Genomic DNA, 17,845 nt, shown 5'->3' on the forward strand with positions numbered 1-17,845 from the left:
ATATTGTTTTTAATGTATATATGATCAATTAAATGCAGCCTTGGTGACATAAGAGACTTCTTTTACAATTTTGAATGGTAGTGTATATATTTAATAAAAATTTTTTTTTTTTTGATTTTTATATGTTGCCGCCTTTACGGTTTAACGGTTTACATGTCTTTGTAAAACCATTCAATAGCTTCTATATTTAATGGCAGGTTTTGTGACACAACTTACCTTTTGTTTCACCAATAATGGTGAAGATATTATTTTTTTATAGCCTATTTAGGGTATTTTGTCTATACGGTCAGACATTGAAAATAAAGCCAAGATAATAAATATTTTCAATATAGTAAAAAAGTAAATATAGTAAAAAATATAGTAAAAAAAATCTCCCTTATAGTCAAACATCAATATTGAGCTGTTTCATGTCTTCATTTTTATTTGCTGAAGTGAAACCAGTGTTATTTTAGTTTTATTATTGTTTTTATAGTTAATATTTTGATAAGTTATGTTAATTTTATCAATATATAGGCTATATATAATTACAGAGCCCCTAAAAGGACATGGAAAAGAAATAAAAATTATTTGTCAATGCTTTTGCATTCTTCAGCAAATGCCTGGGTTCCCCCAAGAAACGTTGCCAAAGTGTAAGGATCCACTGAAGGCAAGTTGTAGAGGGAACCCAAGTGCAGTTTATTGCAAACATAAATCAAAAGCATGGCATGAACTCAAAACCAAAGCACAAAAGCATGAACTTAAAAACAAGGACATGAACAGAGCTTACCAAACAGTGGAACAAAACTTGACCAAGACAGATGGCAAACATGAGGGCTTAAATATACAAACTAATGACAAGACAAGACACACCTGTGAACAATGAACAGACGATTAACCAATGACAAGACACATGGCAGGATCACATGACAAACAGGTAATCACATGACAGACATGGAACATGACATGAACATTTTATTTTGAGTTAACTTTATTTCAGTTAACAGAAATATTTTTAATAGTTTTAGGTAACGATAATAACCATTAATGAACAATTAAACAGCTCAAATTAATTTATAATCAAAATCCTATAATTCTCATGCTATCAAAAGTTAGCGATTCCCAATCGTTCTTCTAACACATCTGTGTTGAACCAGTAACCATTTCTAGTTAAGCTGCACAAACCATAGTTCAGTTTCACACTCTACAAATCCCCTCTCTTTCCCCTTCAGTTGCTGCTTTCAACTTAATGATTCAGAGGTCCATTAGTGACACGCAGACCCCTCCAGCTCCCCGTCCCGTAAAGCCCTGCACCCCTAAGGCACAGCCCTAATGGCAGCGGTGGGTGGAAGTGAGCTCTTAACGGATCCACCGCAGGAAGTCAGCAGCTCTCATGTTACCTGGCCAGGTAAGACAATGTTTGTTTACTTTTATCATTGCAAGTCCGGAGGTCATGGGACATGAAGAAGTGCTGAAGCGTTCGAAGGTGGAGGCTTGTTGATGTTGAAAAGACTGACACTCAATCCAGAGTTCCAGAGTTTAGGACACTGAGAAACACATTCCCAAAAGCAGTCATATATCTGGACTGAGAGTAGTTCTGCCTGGGCTGTGCAAATATACATCAGATTAACTTCTCACAGCCTAAACAAAAAACCAAACCAAAAGTGGTAATTCTCTAAACAAAAGTGAATGAAGACCATGTAGATGTTGAGAGACACACTCTGTTTTTAATGAATCGTCAGGTTACCGGTCACTTTGGTGGCAAGCTGAAGGGGTTCATAATATATTTAGTTCATATGACTTTTGCTAACAATTTTACAAAACACATATACATAAATAAGATATATATCTTTGGAGTAGAGTCGACTCTTGTTTTGTCAATACAAGATCTGGACCAAAAATGAATGCACCACTTGAAAGAATTAACATCAAAACATTTATTGATGCATTAAATGCATTATTTTCTTTATGCATTGTAAATTCTCAGAAGTTGTGGCATTTGTGGACCTATTTGTGATTAAATGATATATCACTCTTAGGCCGTGTGTCCACCAAAGCGTTCTGGCAGCGCAGCATTTTTTTTTTTGTCAGTTGAGACACTTTGCTTGTTATGATACGGAATATCCGCGAAAGTGTTACTAGAATCTCATTTGCCACATATTTTGTTTCTGTGTTGATTCTATATTAAAATGTCGATACATGTAACGTATTTTCTCTAGCTCTTGTTTTAAATTATTTTGTTCTGTTATTATGCTTGTTGTTGTCTTCTGTTGACGTTGAACAAGCAGAATGTGGCGTTTGGACGCTGTGATATTAGTCCCGCCACTCCTCCACTGTGATTGGACGGCTGGGTAAAAAGTGACAGTGATGAGCGCTGCGTTTTACCCAAAGTTGAACATTCTTCAACTCTCGGCGACCAGTAAAAAACGCCGGGCGCTCAGCGCTTCAGCGTGAAAAAAACACTCAGCGCCTCGTTACGCTCATGGTGTTTAAAAAATGCGGCGCTCCCATTGAAAACAATTGGAAAAATACACCATCCGCGTGAAAAAACACGTTGGTGGACACCAAAGACCATTAATAACCACTTTTGCTATGACCTTCAACTCTGAAACATCATGTCAACATGATTCTCAAAGCATGTTTTAAAAGAAAAATGAATGAAGTATTGATATGACACAATTAACAACCTCTTAATAGACAGCCTACCACTAAAAGTGCAACATGTTCCTCCAGACACGTGACCGGCCTATATGGCAGTCGGTAACCGCATCGCTTCCCTAAGTTGAGTTACTCGTTGAAGTCACTGAGATTAACACAGAGAACCTGACGTGTGAGATGGCAGCTACCCAACCGTGATCTGAGCAGCCTTGATCCATAAAAAGACCCAAGGCCCTGTGTACGAACACACAGGAGGTGCTCCTGAAATAGGAATAACCACATGAGCACTGTTTACGCTTCCATTTTTTAAATGTTCTGGAATGTCATACTCCTTTAATCTGTGAGCAACACACTTTAAACGCTTATTTAATGAGAAAAAGTCTTGCTGATGGGAAGTAATTGTTCAATGATTGACTCTTCATTCACACACAGACATGTTCTGTCCATTTGTCTGTCGTCATCTGCAGGTAAAAGCGGGTATTTGGGACTTGAGGTTATTTGATATATCTGATCCTGGTGTGGTGAAAAACGTTAACTTTAAATTGGCATATTATTCTGAGCTTTGTTGATATTTTCACTGTATAAATGACATGACATTGAATTAGCCACAGAGAGCCATAAACAAAACTCAGTAAAGTCACTCTACTGTATGTTTTGCTTTCATGAGGTAGTCGACTGTTTTGGCAGCAGAAACTTGACCGTTTTGCTAAAAAGGTCCATATTTCCAATCAGTAGCTGTAGAAGTGACAAAACACTCGCACATTCTCAAATTAGTTAATGTAAGCTGGCAATGGATTTGTTGACGCTTGTATTTCAGCAGTGAGCTTTGGGTCTGACCAAATGTCCTGTGTTTACATGTGTTCTCACATTCATTTAAAGTCTATTGCGGCGCACGCACTGCCAGGGGGTTGACGTGCGTTTATGGAGCAGGAAATGTTTGCAAACCTCACCACAGTTGTGGAAGACACCCGTTGAAATCACACACTGGCCCATTTTCAAGTCGGATTATGGTTATTCGTCCCCAAATCCTTCGTATGCCTTTTAACAAAAATATTAACAGAGCAACTATTGGTGTTCTCCATCAAAAGAACTGTAGTAAAGCACAAGAGTTATGTGAGGAATTCCCAGCTCAAGACCTTTGGATTCATTTGCTGCTGTAAGGTGTGTTCAGCTTCAGTGAAAAGCCAAACACAGCGCACTGGAGTGAAATGTGATATCCAGGCTTAACACTTCAGACACAACATTATCTCCCAGATCGGCACGATGCTTAAAAGTAAAAGTGATGCTTCATCTCCGCACATTAAAGGCCGGTTGAGTGGAATTTGACTAGTGAAACCCTTAAAAGGGAACTATGCAGTTTTTTAGCTTAGCTGGAATGGTTATATTACTTTTTTCTAGTTAAATGGTGGCCGTGATTACTGTATTGAGTTCACCTGTCTTCTTATTAATTAGCTTCTTAGTCCTCGTTTGGTTTAGTATTTATAATATATGTTTCCTGAGCTCAATTGTCCTTAACGTCATGTTGTGAAGTGTTGCAAGCCTGTTTCTCTGTATCGCCCTGAGTGATTTGGTTTAAAGACTGTTCTGTTTGTTATTTCGTCTTCGTGAGTACTCTTTAGCAACGTTCCGTGACAGATTGTGGTAGTGCCGCGGTATCAGATACCGTACTTTGATATATACAATGGTACTAAAAGATTGGTCCTTGCCAAACTATAGAATTTATATAAGGAAAGTTTACCAATGAACCAAAACTTGAAAATGTTTTCCAAGTGTTTCCATAAAAATGTTTATACAGTACTTTTTTTTTTAAATCTTCAATTTATATAAGTTAATTTTGTTAAAAGCACATAAATGCCAAAAAATTCAGATTATTTATGTGGTTATGCTGAGATAATTTAATGTATTTATAATATATTTTAATGTAAAAGTAAAGTAAAGATTGATTCCTTCACCATTTATGTTTTTGTTAAAAGCACTTCATGTTGTCATGGTAACCAGCTAGTCACCACCTCCTCACTACATTTCCTATCATCCTCCCTGGCTCTCACCTGCATGCTCTTCCTAATCACAGAGATCACTGTCACCTGTCACCTGTCTTCACTGATCATCAACCAGCACTATATAACTGTTCCCACTGGAGTTGACCATTGTCTGGTCTCGTCGTTCTCTCAAAGAACACTTACGTGCACGATACGATACGATACCTGCACGATACGATACCTGCGCGATACGATACCTGCGCGATGCGATACCTGCGCAATGCGATACGATACCTGCACGATACGATACCTGCACGATACGATATCTGCGTGATGCGATACCTGCACGATACAATAGGATACCTGGACGATAAGATACGATACCTGCACGATACGATACCTGAACGATACAATACCTGCACGATACGATACCTGCGCAATACGATACCTGCGCGATGCGATACCTGTACGCTACGATACCTGAACGTTACAATAGGATACCTGCATGATACGATACGAAACCTGCACAATACGATACCTGCGCGATACGATACCTGCGCGATCCGATACCTGCGCGATCCGATACTTGCGCGATACGATGCCTGCACGATACGATACCTGCGCGATGCGATACCTGTACGCTGCGATACCTGCACGATACGATACCTGCATGATACGATACGATACCTGCGCGATACGATACCTGCACGATACGATACCTGCACGATACGATACCTGCACGATTCGACACAATACCTGCACGATATGATACCTGCATGATACGATACGATACCTGCACGATACGATATGATACAATACCTGCACTATACGATACCTGCACAATACGATACCAGCTCGATACAATACCTGCACAATACGATACCTGCACGATATGGTACCTGCACGATACGATATAATACCTGCACGATTCGATACCTGCACGATAGGATACCTGCACAATACGATATGATACCTGCACGATATGATACCTGAACGATACGATACGATACCTGCACAATACGATACCTGCACGATTCGACACCTGCACGATACGATACGATACCTGCACGATACGATACCTGCACGATTCGACACCTGCACGATACGATACGATACCTGCACGATACGATACCCGCACGATACGATATGATAACTGCAAGATACTATACCCGCACGATACGATACCTGCACGATACGATACGATACCTGCACGATACGATACGATACCTGCACAATTCGACACCTGGACGATACGATACCTACCAGTACAATTACAATTTGCCTTCAGTCATCTGCTTCCTTCATCTCCATTTCAGAACCTGCAACAGATCAGACCATTACTCATCCAGATATCCATCCTGAACACTATATTCTTCTGTTTCTCACCTGCTTCCATCATTGCGATCCAATACTTCTGCAAATAAACCTGATTATCACTTTACCTGTGTGAATCCTTCTATTGCATGACTAATGTAACATTGCCTTAAAATTCATTTGGTTTCTAAATGATTTCTTTAGTTATACTATAATTTAATGTGTTATAAAATATAATAGAATATTTTCTTTTTAATAAACTTGAATTTACGAATTTATATGTGAAATTATAAGTTACTTTTGTTGAAACCACTTTGTATAAATCCTATAAAAGGTCACACAATTAAATTTCCAAGTTTATTTATTCTGATTTATATAATATTAATATGATATAATTATAATATAAGTTCACACTTTGACGTATAGTTACATTGTACTTACTCAAATAAGTATTAAGTTATATTAATTAACCACATGGACATACTACAGAGTTAGGGTTTGGTTTATGCATAATGTACTGTTATTACTATAGTAAGTACATGTAGTGACATGTAACTACGTCACTTTAAAAGAGTGTTACCAAATATAAAACTTATTATTGTATTTAAAAAAAAAATCCAGGAAATCAAATAAAAAATGATTGCTTCACCACTTATGTGACATTAAACAAGGCAACAGACAAGACTCTTGTTTAAAGCCAAAGGTGCGATTGATTGTTCAGGAGCATTGTGTTGTGTGTCCTCTGCTGATGACTGACAGCTCCAGGCTTTGGGATATGGGCCAAAGATAAAGGTTTCACAAATCTGCTGCTCTTAGATGAGGTATCAGCAACATTCTCCACCATTAAAGCATCTCTGCAGCTCCTCGACCTTAAAGAAGTCATTACCCTCGTAATTAAAATTGTAATATCAGTCCTGTGACATGCTCAAAATGGTTTCAACAGGGTTTTATGCTGTTAAATTGCTAGATTAACAGTATTACATCTGTTAGCACATGGTGCTTTAGTGCAGCGGTAGTGCCCTTGATACAGAAAGAGCACAGTGTTCCGGGGAGCAGTCTTTAGTCTGGCTGGCCTGCCTGATAAAAAAGTAAAATTAGCAATATATTTCCTATGCAAATCTGTCTTTGTGATCTGTACATTTCAGCTGTGCATCAGATGTCTGTATTCAAATACTTAATGCTTATGGTGACTAATGTGAAAAATACCACCAGCAGTGGTGTGAAAATTGACAGCCATGTGGCACTTGTGGATGTTCTGACTGTCATGTCATATAGAGCTTGGCCTTCAGCTCCGGCATTAGCGAGGTTCACATTCCTCATCCACTACGGGCGAGATGCTTTTACACATCTGCCTCTTCCGCCCGCAAAGAGAAACTTCTCTCAGAGACAAAAACCACAACCCTGATCACTTACTTGTGTTTGTAACTGTTTCAAAAACAGACCACACAAGAAAGAGGTGACATGCTCAATTGGTTGTCATGAGGGTACAACATGAGATCTTAAAGAAACAGCTCAACTTGCACGCCACTGTTTTCAACTATCAATGGGTTTTGGCCATTCATTCAACGACAAAGGCGTTTTGGGGGCCTGAAAATGAAAACTTTTGAAAACGGGTTGCAAGTTTTGAAAACAATACTGTTAACATCTCCGTGTAAACTAAAGAAAATGTGATTTTGTGAAAACTGTGACGTCATGCGCATGTGCAGGAAATCTTCTTAGTCTCTTTATTATCTGTGGACTTTATACTCAGTGAAGAAGAGACGAAATGTAAGCCGTCATGTCTAATTCATGTTCACATATTTACATATGGTGCAACTTTTGAACGCTGGTGCATGAGATTTAAAAACTATGCTAGATAGGAAGAATAGAACTTTAAATTATGGTCTGTAACTGCTTGGTACTTATTGTTAGCCTGGCAAGCCAGACCCACATCAAGACGTTAGGTCTGGGAACTCACCATTGGCAGCGCTCATTCCGAGGGCGGGATAAACGTCTGTCTTTCAAACTCCCTCTGCACGCAATAGGCTAGCGCTACAACCAACCAGAGCAAAGAGCGGTTGTGGCTGAGTGAGTCCCATGCGGTTTCCCACTAGCAGAGCTAGTTGATACATTAAGCTTCTGCCGTATCCGGTCGTCAAAACTTCAAACACATCTTCCTTTTTTAAGAATGACTTCAGTGCCGTTCTTTGTCTTTTCTCAAAGAAAAGCTAAACTCCAGGTCCTCCAGAGTCACGGCCAAAGCCGATTGGAAAGACAGCTGTTCGCCAGCCGCAGCATTTCTTTGTTTTCAAGTAGCAGGGAATTCACGCGGAACCGTCTCATCTCTGCCGTCATTATGTTAAGCCCGCCCACCAACTCTATACACAATGTGATTGGCCTGACTAGAGTTTGGTTTTTCCAGCTGGAAAGCCAACGGAGAGTTGCTAGACTACACTTGCTGCAAAATAAAGTTTGCTGCCGCTAGAGTGCGTCTAGATTTCTAGGCTAACTTATTGTGCTTTTTGATTGTCATTTTTGGAGATTGACAGGCCCTCTTTGTTGATCTATGCAAATCATGCCTGTAGGAGCCAAATGTGGCCAAAGTTACTACAAGGTGTCTTTTAACATACTCACTGATCATCTGTCAAGAATTAATTACCATTTTATTTACAGGAACAGTTGTGGCGCAGTTCCCTCAGTCAAGCTTGGTGGATGTTAGTCTGTGTTTGTGCAGCTCAAAGTGTCTGAGTTTATTTAGAGTCTAACTAAAAATCAATTCCCTCCGTGATTTGGCCAACACGTGTTTTTTTTTTTTTGCATCTTGACTATTGAGGTTGGATTACCACAGGCGATACACTGAGATTATGTTTGGCAGAATTCTGATGACAGGGCTCTGGTCGCTTATTATAAAATAAATGATAGCTGGAAGCTGTAATGCTTTGTAGATGAGTGCATTCATTCGGACAAATGAAGGAGAGCACGGCAACATCCAGAAGTTTCATGCTCATTCAGACTGCATGGGCCTCCTCAGATGTTCCAGCCAAGTGGATTTTAAATGCAACTTACAAAGAAAAAATAATCTTTTGATAGTTACAAATTTGCTATACAATCACTATAGGTATTTGTCTTAACAGCCGAGGCAGAAATCTCTTTATTTGTGTGTGTGGCCTGGTAAACCCTACATTATGGGGGGGAAAATTCTCCATGGGGAAAACAGCTTATAAATCATGTTTTTTGAAAAAATAAAAATGCTGAAAGTTTTCTGTGATGGGTAGTTTTATGGGTAGGGTTGGTGTAAGGGGATAGAATATACAGTTTGCAGTGTAAAAATAATTATGCCTATGGAAAGTCCCCATGATACATGAAAACACAACGTTTATGTATAACTGCTTGTTAACACCAAAATCAAATCATCGAATAATATGGCAGTTTAGGCATGTATTTGCACGCCTCAATGAATTTAGGCCTGTAGACATGGTTAAGATGATCTGCTGAAGTTCACGCACAACCATCTAGTATTTAGAGAGAATGATCAGTAAATGGGAAAATATGCTGTGAGCTGCTGTTTCACCCCTGTGGAGGAATATGCCTTGTTGATGCCAGAGGTCAGATGTGAATAGCCAGACCGAGATCTGCAGAAGAGCATCTCTGAACACACAACACGTCCAACCTTGAAGCAGAGGAGCTACAGCAGCAGAAAACACACCGGTCACACTTCTGTCAGATAAGAACCGGAAACTGAGGCTATATTCGCACGGGCTTACCGAAATTGGAAAAGACTGGAAAAATGTTCCTTGGTTTGATGGGTCTCGATTCTGCCGCGACTTTCAGATGGTATAGTCAGAGTTTGGTAAACTAAGGATCCATCCTGTCTTAGGCTATATCAGCAGTTCAGGCTGCTGAGGGATCTTTTCTTATCACATTTTATACCAATTGAGCATTGTTTAAATGCCACAGCCTACCTGAGTATTGTTGCTGACCATGTCCATCTCTTTATGACCACAGTGTTCCAGTTTTCTAAAGGGTTTTCTACTTCCAGCAGGATAACGTGCCACATCTCTCAAAGCTCAAATCATCTCAAACTGGTTTCTTGAACATGACAATGAGTTCACTAAACTCAAATGGCTTCACAGTCACCAGATCTCAATCCAATAGAACACTTTTGGGATGTGCTGGAACAGGAGATTCACATCTTGGACATGCAACCGATAAATCTACAGCAACTGCATGATGCTATCATCTCAATATGGACCAAAATATAAATATAAAATATTATATATTTTTATCTAATGCATTTTTTTTATGTGGATCAAATATTTTTTGGGGGTGACTGAGAAAGATAAATGTAATAAATAATTATAAATCAGTTTCTTTTTAGCACAATTTGGGATTGTAACCCTTTGTAAATTAGAAACCCAGCGCCCGTAATAATTTTACCAGGCAAAGCTTAACAGTTATCACATGGTCGTTTAACTTAACTACTTTATTGATAGAGAACATTAGACTCAAGCTGATTAAAATGCCAGCGTACTGTTGATCTGCTTTTTAAAGTGTGGGGAGTTGACCTTTCACATGGCTGATGTCTGTCCTTTCGGCAAACGCTGGGCGAAGTGACAACTGGCTGCGGGTTCCTCGACGCCACTCCAAAAAAGTACATGGGAGTGCGTTTGAATTCTAGGGATAATGTGACTGACAGCTCGGCCTCTTTCCCCTAATTAGTGCTCGGCAATTAAGGAGCTACTGCTGCGAGATTATGCCTCTACATCACAAATCCTGCAGTCACTGAAACGGCGGTGTCGAGTGTCGCTGTGCGAGTACTTGCGCGCGCTGTTTCTGGTCCTGTGCGCGCGCTGTTTCTGTGCACGCGCGGCACGGCGCCGCTCTAAATAGTCCCGTCATGCTAATATTGGCACGGAGTTACCGGGCAGGGATAATGTGACAGCTTTGCGTAATCATATGTTTATAGATTCATGAGCACATTAGCCGTTGTATAAACCTAATTTATTGTATGCCTATTGCTTATTTTCCTATCGCTAATAATTAATGCTAACTAATATGTACTCTGACATAGGATGTGGTTTGTTTTTTTAATGCTATTTGGTGTCAAGTATTTTTGTGAATTCTACCCTTCTGTTCTTCAAAATAATCTTATACGTAGTGTTTCATTAATTGCTTTGCTAATGGTTTACTTTTAAAATTATTTGTGAAGGAATTTCATTTAAAGTCTATAACTGGCAGGGGCCTATATACTGTGTGACAACATGCTCTGCTAAAGTACATAATATATAGAAACCAATGGCAATACAGAAATGGTTATATTGAAACTGACATTCCAAAATATACTCTGAGATATGTGACAGCAAGCCGCGGTCTCCTCTACACTTCTAATTTTTCTAGACCTATATTACTTTGTTTTTTCAATATGATTTATTTCTATTTTCGTTCAAATAGTGAGCTTGAATTACACATTTCATTGTCAGTCAGCAGATATGCTGTTGTATATGACAAATAAAATTAACTCAACTTTGAATTCAAGGGAGAGAAACATGGCTACAAATACAACCAGAGTAGAGTTTCAATAGACATCATTTAAAAAAATACACATACTTTGCAGCACTGTAGTCACAAAACACACAGGTTGGCTTAGTAGTTATACTGCATACACATGAACTACATTATTTTCTCATGCACCCCCACTTTAGGAGGCACTCAGTGCTACTTTTTTAAAAAGAGGCCTTTGTTTTCCCCACTTAAGCAAGAGAAACTCCTGGCCACACATCTCTTGTCCATCATTGCTGTTGTCATAAGCCAATATTAATCAACAGCTGTCTGGTATTCACTGCGAACACAACCAAAAGGCAAAGGATCAAATGTCAGCGTGATAACATTGAGTCTCCCGCTTTCTTTCTCGCTGCCCAATTCCTTTTCATTGGACAAAAACATCACACGCTCTTAAAAATAAAGGTTCTTTATTGGCATCTATAGTTCCATGAAGAACCTTTAATATCCAATAAATCGTTCCATTGCACAAAAGGTTCTTTATAGTAGAAAAAGCTTCTTCACACTAAGAAAAAAATGGTTCTTTTAAGAACTGTTCACTGACAGGTTCTTTCTGGAACCCAAGATGGTTCTGCTATGGCATTGCTGTGAAAACCCGCCTTTGGAACCTTTATTTTTAAGAGTGTTAATCATGATTAAAAGTAGCCCATCCTTCTTTAACATGTCAAACATACTAACACAGAAAAACATCTATATTGAGATAAATCAATAATTTAGTCTCTGATGGAGTGGATTTTAAGGTTTCGAAGGTTGAAGCAGGTTTATAATAGTCTTTTGTTTCCTAGAGTCCAAAGCAAGCTTGAATAAATGTCAAGATATGTTTGGTATAAAAAGAGTTTGTATAATCGATCACATTCGCAATTTCACAAGCAGCCTCTAAAACACTTAAGGGCAGCAAAAAAAGTGTGTATCGCCTGGTTTTATTTCCATTTCTGTTTCATAGGCTGAAGATACACAACTGATAATAACAAAACAGATAATGCCTCATTGTCCTCAACGCACTGGAAAAATACTTTCAAAGGTAATATATTACATGTGATACATTCAAATACAGCGTGGTGAGACGTCGACCTAAGCTGACGGCGACTAAAAGTGGTTCTTAAAAAAGTACAAATGAAAGAATCAATATTTCTAATGCATATCATGATGCAGTTTGATCTTACATGTAGCACTGGACACACTAAGACACAAAGTATATACAGTCCGGCTTAATAGTGTTCGTATCTGCTTCCAGTCGAACCTACAACACGCCTCACAAAAAAATAAAAAGCCAAACCAGTTGTTCCCTTTCACAGTGTGTCCAGATACAACAAAACGCCTCTTTTATGAAATCCAGTCAAAGCGCTTGTCTGTGCGTCTGCTAAGTTCCACAACAGTTGTCGATGACAGGTGCTGAAAGCAATATAGATAGAGTCAAGTGGCTTCAAATAGCCCTTCTCTGTCTTCAGCGATGATAGGGAATGCTGCTCTCTGGTCAGAAAAAGAAAAGTCTTCATAGCCAGTCCGTCTTTTCTCAAATGTCCCCCAAAAGTAACGTTTGTCTCTTTTTAAATCTTATTTTGGGTCCGTTTTGCTGAGAGCGCTGAGGGTCGGGGGGGAAGGGCCGAGAGCAGCTGCTAGTCACACTCCTCTTTACTGAGAGAGTTTTGCACTCATCCGAAGGGTTCTTATCCATTTTCAGCTTAGGATGGTCCCGCTGCAGAGGGTGTAGCGCCGAGCTGCAAGTGAGATGAGAATCTGTTACAGAAAAGCCAGAGAAAGACAAGCCGGCGGAGAAAGAAGTGGCCGCAGGGCACTAAAACCAGTACAAGTCCTTGCTCTTATCCTGGCTCTGTAGACCTGAGAGGAAGAAGGAAAGGGAAAAAAAGATAAAGAAATGAAAAGAGGGAAAATAAGTAGCAAATACAGAGTGAAAAGTGGGAAGACTTGAAGCAAAGAAAGCATTAAAGTCTTAAAGATGAAGAGTGAAAAACCAATGTCAGCAGAGGTCAACGTCAAAAACAAGATTCAAAAAAGATCTTAAAATCAGGATAAATTCTCAAAATGATCATGTGCAGTATTTCAAGAGGCTCTTATAGACAGTATTATTTGACATTATATGATTGAATTTTTTTTCTCTGACTTTTATGATGCGAGTCTTCACATCGGCCCTGAAAAGTAAGTTTGCTTTAAGCTTAAAAAACTCTTCACCCTTTAAAAAAAGTCTAAATGTCATAATAAAACATAAAGTTGCATTTATAAAGCTTTTCTCAGAACAATTTTTGCACTCAGTCTTAATAAAATGGTGTCGAGCTGATTTTTTGTGTGCATGTATGATATAAATGTTCCTGAAATTCACACATGCACCCTAGCAGAGGTTATCACGTTAACTACACTACCATTCAAAATTTGAGTTCAGTAAAAAAAAAAAAATGCTTTTGAACGAAATGAATACTTTTATTTAGCAAGGATGCATTAAATTGATCAAAAGTGACAGAAAATACATTTACAATGTTATACATTTCTATTGCGAATAAATGCAGTTCTTTGAACTTTCTATTCATCAAAGAATCGTGAAAAAAAGTATCACGGTTGTCACAACAAATATTTAGCATATTATACTGATTTCTGAAGGATCATGTGACACTGAAGACTGGAGTAATGATGCTGAAAATTCAGCTTTGATCACAGGAATAAATTACATTTTAAATTATATTCAAATTGAAATAAATGTATATGTAAATTGTAATAATATTTTACAATATTAAAATTTTTACTATATTTATTACTTATTTATAAATATACTTATTTATATTTTTATTAAAATACATGCAGCCCTGGTGAACATAAGACACTTCTTTCAAAAACATTTTAAATGACCAGAAAGTGCCACAAAACATTTTGTCTCCTTTTTTTATCATTTAAGACCAAACTTCTTTTTAATGAAATGTTTTATTATCTTTAAAATAAATGCCTTTTGAGTTGATAATGCAATGACATCCATACGTGTTTTAAGTGTAGCTTGTTATGTGCATAAATACATTGTGGGTCTGCTGTATGTGGATTGAATGTTCACACCTGTCTCCATGTTCAGACTCATATCAGAGCTCGCCGCTGTGAAAGCGCCGGTCCACGCCGAGCTGCCCGGCTCGCTCTTGCTGATGTCACACGGCGAGGCTCCGGACGCGGGCACCGTGGCCGGGGGAAGTCTGTGGGGCCGCACCGAGGGCACGAGCAGAGAGCTGTAACGGGGGTCAAAGTGCGTTCCGTACATGTCGTGCACGGAGGGCCGGGGGTAAGCGGACCCCTGGGTGCCGATGGCTCCGCCGAGTGAGTAAGGGTGATGGTGGTGAGAGGGGTGCCAGGGCTCCGGGGGGGATTGGTGGAGGTGGCTGTGTAGAGACGCACTGGAATAAGGGTCCGCTGGGAAGGGGAGATCCGTGTGGGAGGAACCCAGGGCGCTGCTGAGAGATGCTGTGACCGACGGCTGATACGCGCTGTTCCAGAACGAGGGAGGGAAGCTTCTCTGGCTCATGGGGAATGAGCCTTCTGCGGAGGAACACATTTAGATGTGTTGCATGTTAATATGCACAAAAGCCTGTGATAATTCAAATATTCTGTTTGAGATTTAAAATCAATGCTCACACATTTGGATTAACAAAACAAATGCGACAAACTATCCTCCACAATCAAATGTAATTTATTTGCATTAGCTTTTTAAAAAAAATCTGCGTAGATTATGAAATCTAAGTTAAAAAAAAATGCACTAAAGTTAAACTGAGAGGGGTTATAGCACTTGCGTATTGTTGTCCTACTGTTAGTTTAACTGCTTCTATTGTTCTCATTTGTAAGTCATTTTAAGGATAAAAGCGTCTGCTAAATGAATAAATGTAAATGTAAATGTTATGAAACAATGCAAAATAAATCAAATCATACATGTGCAATCATAGATGATGCACAGAAAATATGTTAATTAAACTAATTGTAAAAAATAAAATCATAATCAAACTAATTTAATTCATTTGCTTTTAAAAATCTATCTAAATAATTTTAAAAAAAAGAAGGACAATTGTGCCCATTGTCATGATTAATAGCTGTACAATCATAAAGAATGCAAGGAAACGACATACTACTTATAGTATAAATTAACTATTTAAATCTATTTCCTTCTCTTTTTGTGCAATATCGTATTTAAGTGCAATACTCTACTGTAAGTAACAGGATTTTCATTGCTAATTCTGTGCGTATCAGTGTGTTATTGTATTGTATACCAAAATTGGGTATGTTGGGCACGGTAATGTGTCCCGTTATTTGTGATACTTTATTCTTTTGTCGAGGACTGTATTTTTGTTATCTATAATTACTAAAATAAATTGCATTTTTGTCTAAATGCACTGTGTGGATGCCTTATATCAGTGACAAATTCCTTGCTCAGGCGTACTTGGCCAATACAGTTCAATTTAATTCAATTTGATTGAACATGCAGGTAGCATGAGATTCCCACCTCTCCAGGACGATGTTCCTCTGGCGCTCTTGCTGTTGCTGGATCCAGGAGCGTAACTGCTAGACTGACTCAAAGCTCGACTGAAATGTTCATCCACCACCGAACTAATGTCCCCTTGGAAATACGTGAAAAGCACACATCTGGAGCTGATGTACTCCGCCTCGGGTGGGTGATCTTTCTCCCGGGCGCAGTCCTCCTCTTTTATGGGTGGCCCGGAGAGGTTGGGGAAAGAAGAGCTGCTTCCGCTGACTGTTTCTGGAGATTCTTGCATTTTCGAGTAAAATGCCAGTTTCTGGAGAGAAAAAAAAGGCTAAATCAATTTACATGATACAGAAATACACTCACACACACTCTATTCATACATAGACAGATATAGGGAGAAACTATATAGTTGTTTGGTGTTGCACTATTTATGTTCCTATAATGCTTCTAAACCACCAATATATAATATATACTCAATATATACATAATATGTATTTATCCTAAACTAAATACGCATTCAGGATAACATGATATTTGTCAAATAAAGAAAAATATATTTCCAAGACAATCTTTTCCACAAGCTTTTCTTAAGGAAATGAATAAAATAGCCAATGTCGTATCATGCTTTATACAAGTGATATAGCCTACTACAACAAGGTCAGAAAACAAAAATATGTTCACGTTTTGTTTTTAATAACTTTAAAAAGCACTTAAAATGGCATTAATCAGGTTTAAAAAAATATACGTCAACATCTAACTACGAGACTCATTTTAAAACTATTTTGTCAACATCACATGCACGCGGAGCGCAACAAGTCGAGGAGAGAAAGTTTTACTCGGAATCCAAACAAAACACAAACACAACATTTTCTTTTAACACAACAGAATAATAATAAATTGAATTTGGTGAACATACCTGATGGTGATAAGGTGTGTATGCTGCGGCAAAATAAGGCTGAGGTGGACCATAAACTTGATACATGACATCCAGGCAGCTCATGGCGAAGACAGCTGTTATATCACGTATAAAAAATTATTAGTGGAATGAGAGGACGCTTCATTTGAAATAAAGCGCTGGTTCAGTGTCTACAGCCAGAAAATGAAGCTCCGTGTCGATCGCGCTGACTGCACTGAGCACCTTTTATGTTCTGTAGCTACTCTGTCTTCTTTACGCACGAGTCTGATTCATTTAAGAGATTCGGTTCACTTAACTGATGAGTGGTTTAATGAATCGACTCATTTGAATCATCGCTCAAAGTGTTCCCAGAAGTCACTCACTGTATGCAGTCTCTTGCTTGCAGTAAAATTATTTAGCAAGACAACATTATAAACAAGACAACATTGCACAACAACAATATAACATGGTATGTGTCATCGTGTTGTTGTTTTTTGACTGCGACTAAATGTAAAAGAAAAAAAAGTACAAATAAATGTAAAATGTACAACTCTATGACTAATAGTCCGTTTACTCGTTCAGATGTCTTCCAGTTTCATGATTTCATCCTAAACGAGATATGCCAGTAAACATAGCCTCTGTTGTAGCCTACAACTCTTTCTTGTTTGATATTTTGAAATAAAGGTGTTTCTTATCTTACCTCATCGTGTTTAGGCCTACTGAAGTTCGCGCGAGAAACACTGCAAATCCGTGCACGAATCGGTTCAAATGAACGACTCTTCTATGAAACGACTCGTTTTGACGTAATTCTACCAAAGAGACCAACAGCAGCTCCTATGAATCCTCCCTACAGGTAGCTCAATTCTCTTTTACCATCAAAGTGTTCTGCTATTACAATACATTTTAATGGACCTACATGTTTTGCTATTGAATTTTAAAAATGCGATTGCTTGTAAAAGATTTTTTAAAAATTGCTAAATAAGTGTGCTGCCATGGCTGCCAAAATGCCATGGTTCTCGG

At 38.6% G+C, this 17,845-nt stretch overlaps 1 protein-coding gene across 3 annotated transcripts; it reads right to left on the reverse strand.

Moving 5' to 3' along the window:
• Positions 1-11,314: 11,314 nt before the first annotated feature.
• Positions 11,315-17,091, reverse strand: LOC143730725 (transcription cofactor vestigial-like protein 2). 3 transcript variants are annotated; one of them, XM_077221262.1, is made up of 4 exons: positions 16,847-17,091; positions 15,949-16,240; positions 14,523-14,993; positions 11,315-13,304 (listed from the first exon to the last, which is right to left on the reverse strand). In XM_077221262.1, the coding sequence occupies exons 1-4, from the start codon at positions 16,928-16,930 to the stop codon at positions 13,261-13,263; spliced, it is 891 nt and encodes a 296-aa protein (XP_077077377.1). In that variant the 5' UTR covers positions 16,931-17,091; the 3' UTR covers positions 11,315-13,260. The 3 variants fall into 3 exon arrangements, with proteins under 3 accessions (XP_077077377.1, XP_077077375.1, XP_077077376.1); XM_077221260.1 differs by having other exon boundaries at positions 11,475-13,183; positions 16,847-17,062; XM_077221261.1 differs by lacking the exon at positions 11,315-13,304 and having other exon boundaries at positions 14,425-14,993; positions 16,847-17,045.
• Between the last annotated feature and the right edge of the window lie 754 nt (positions 17,092-17,845).

This window comes from Siphateles boraxobius, unplaced genomic scaffold, assembly GCF_051911475.1.
Source record: "Siphateles boraxobius isolate OS27281-9 unplaced genomic scaffold, OSU_SipBor_1 80, whole genome shotgun sequence".
Lineage (NCBI taxonomy): Eukaryota > Metazoa > Chordata > Actinopteri > Cypriniformes > Leuciscidae > Siphateles > Siphateles boraxobius.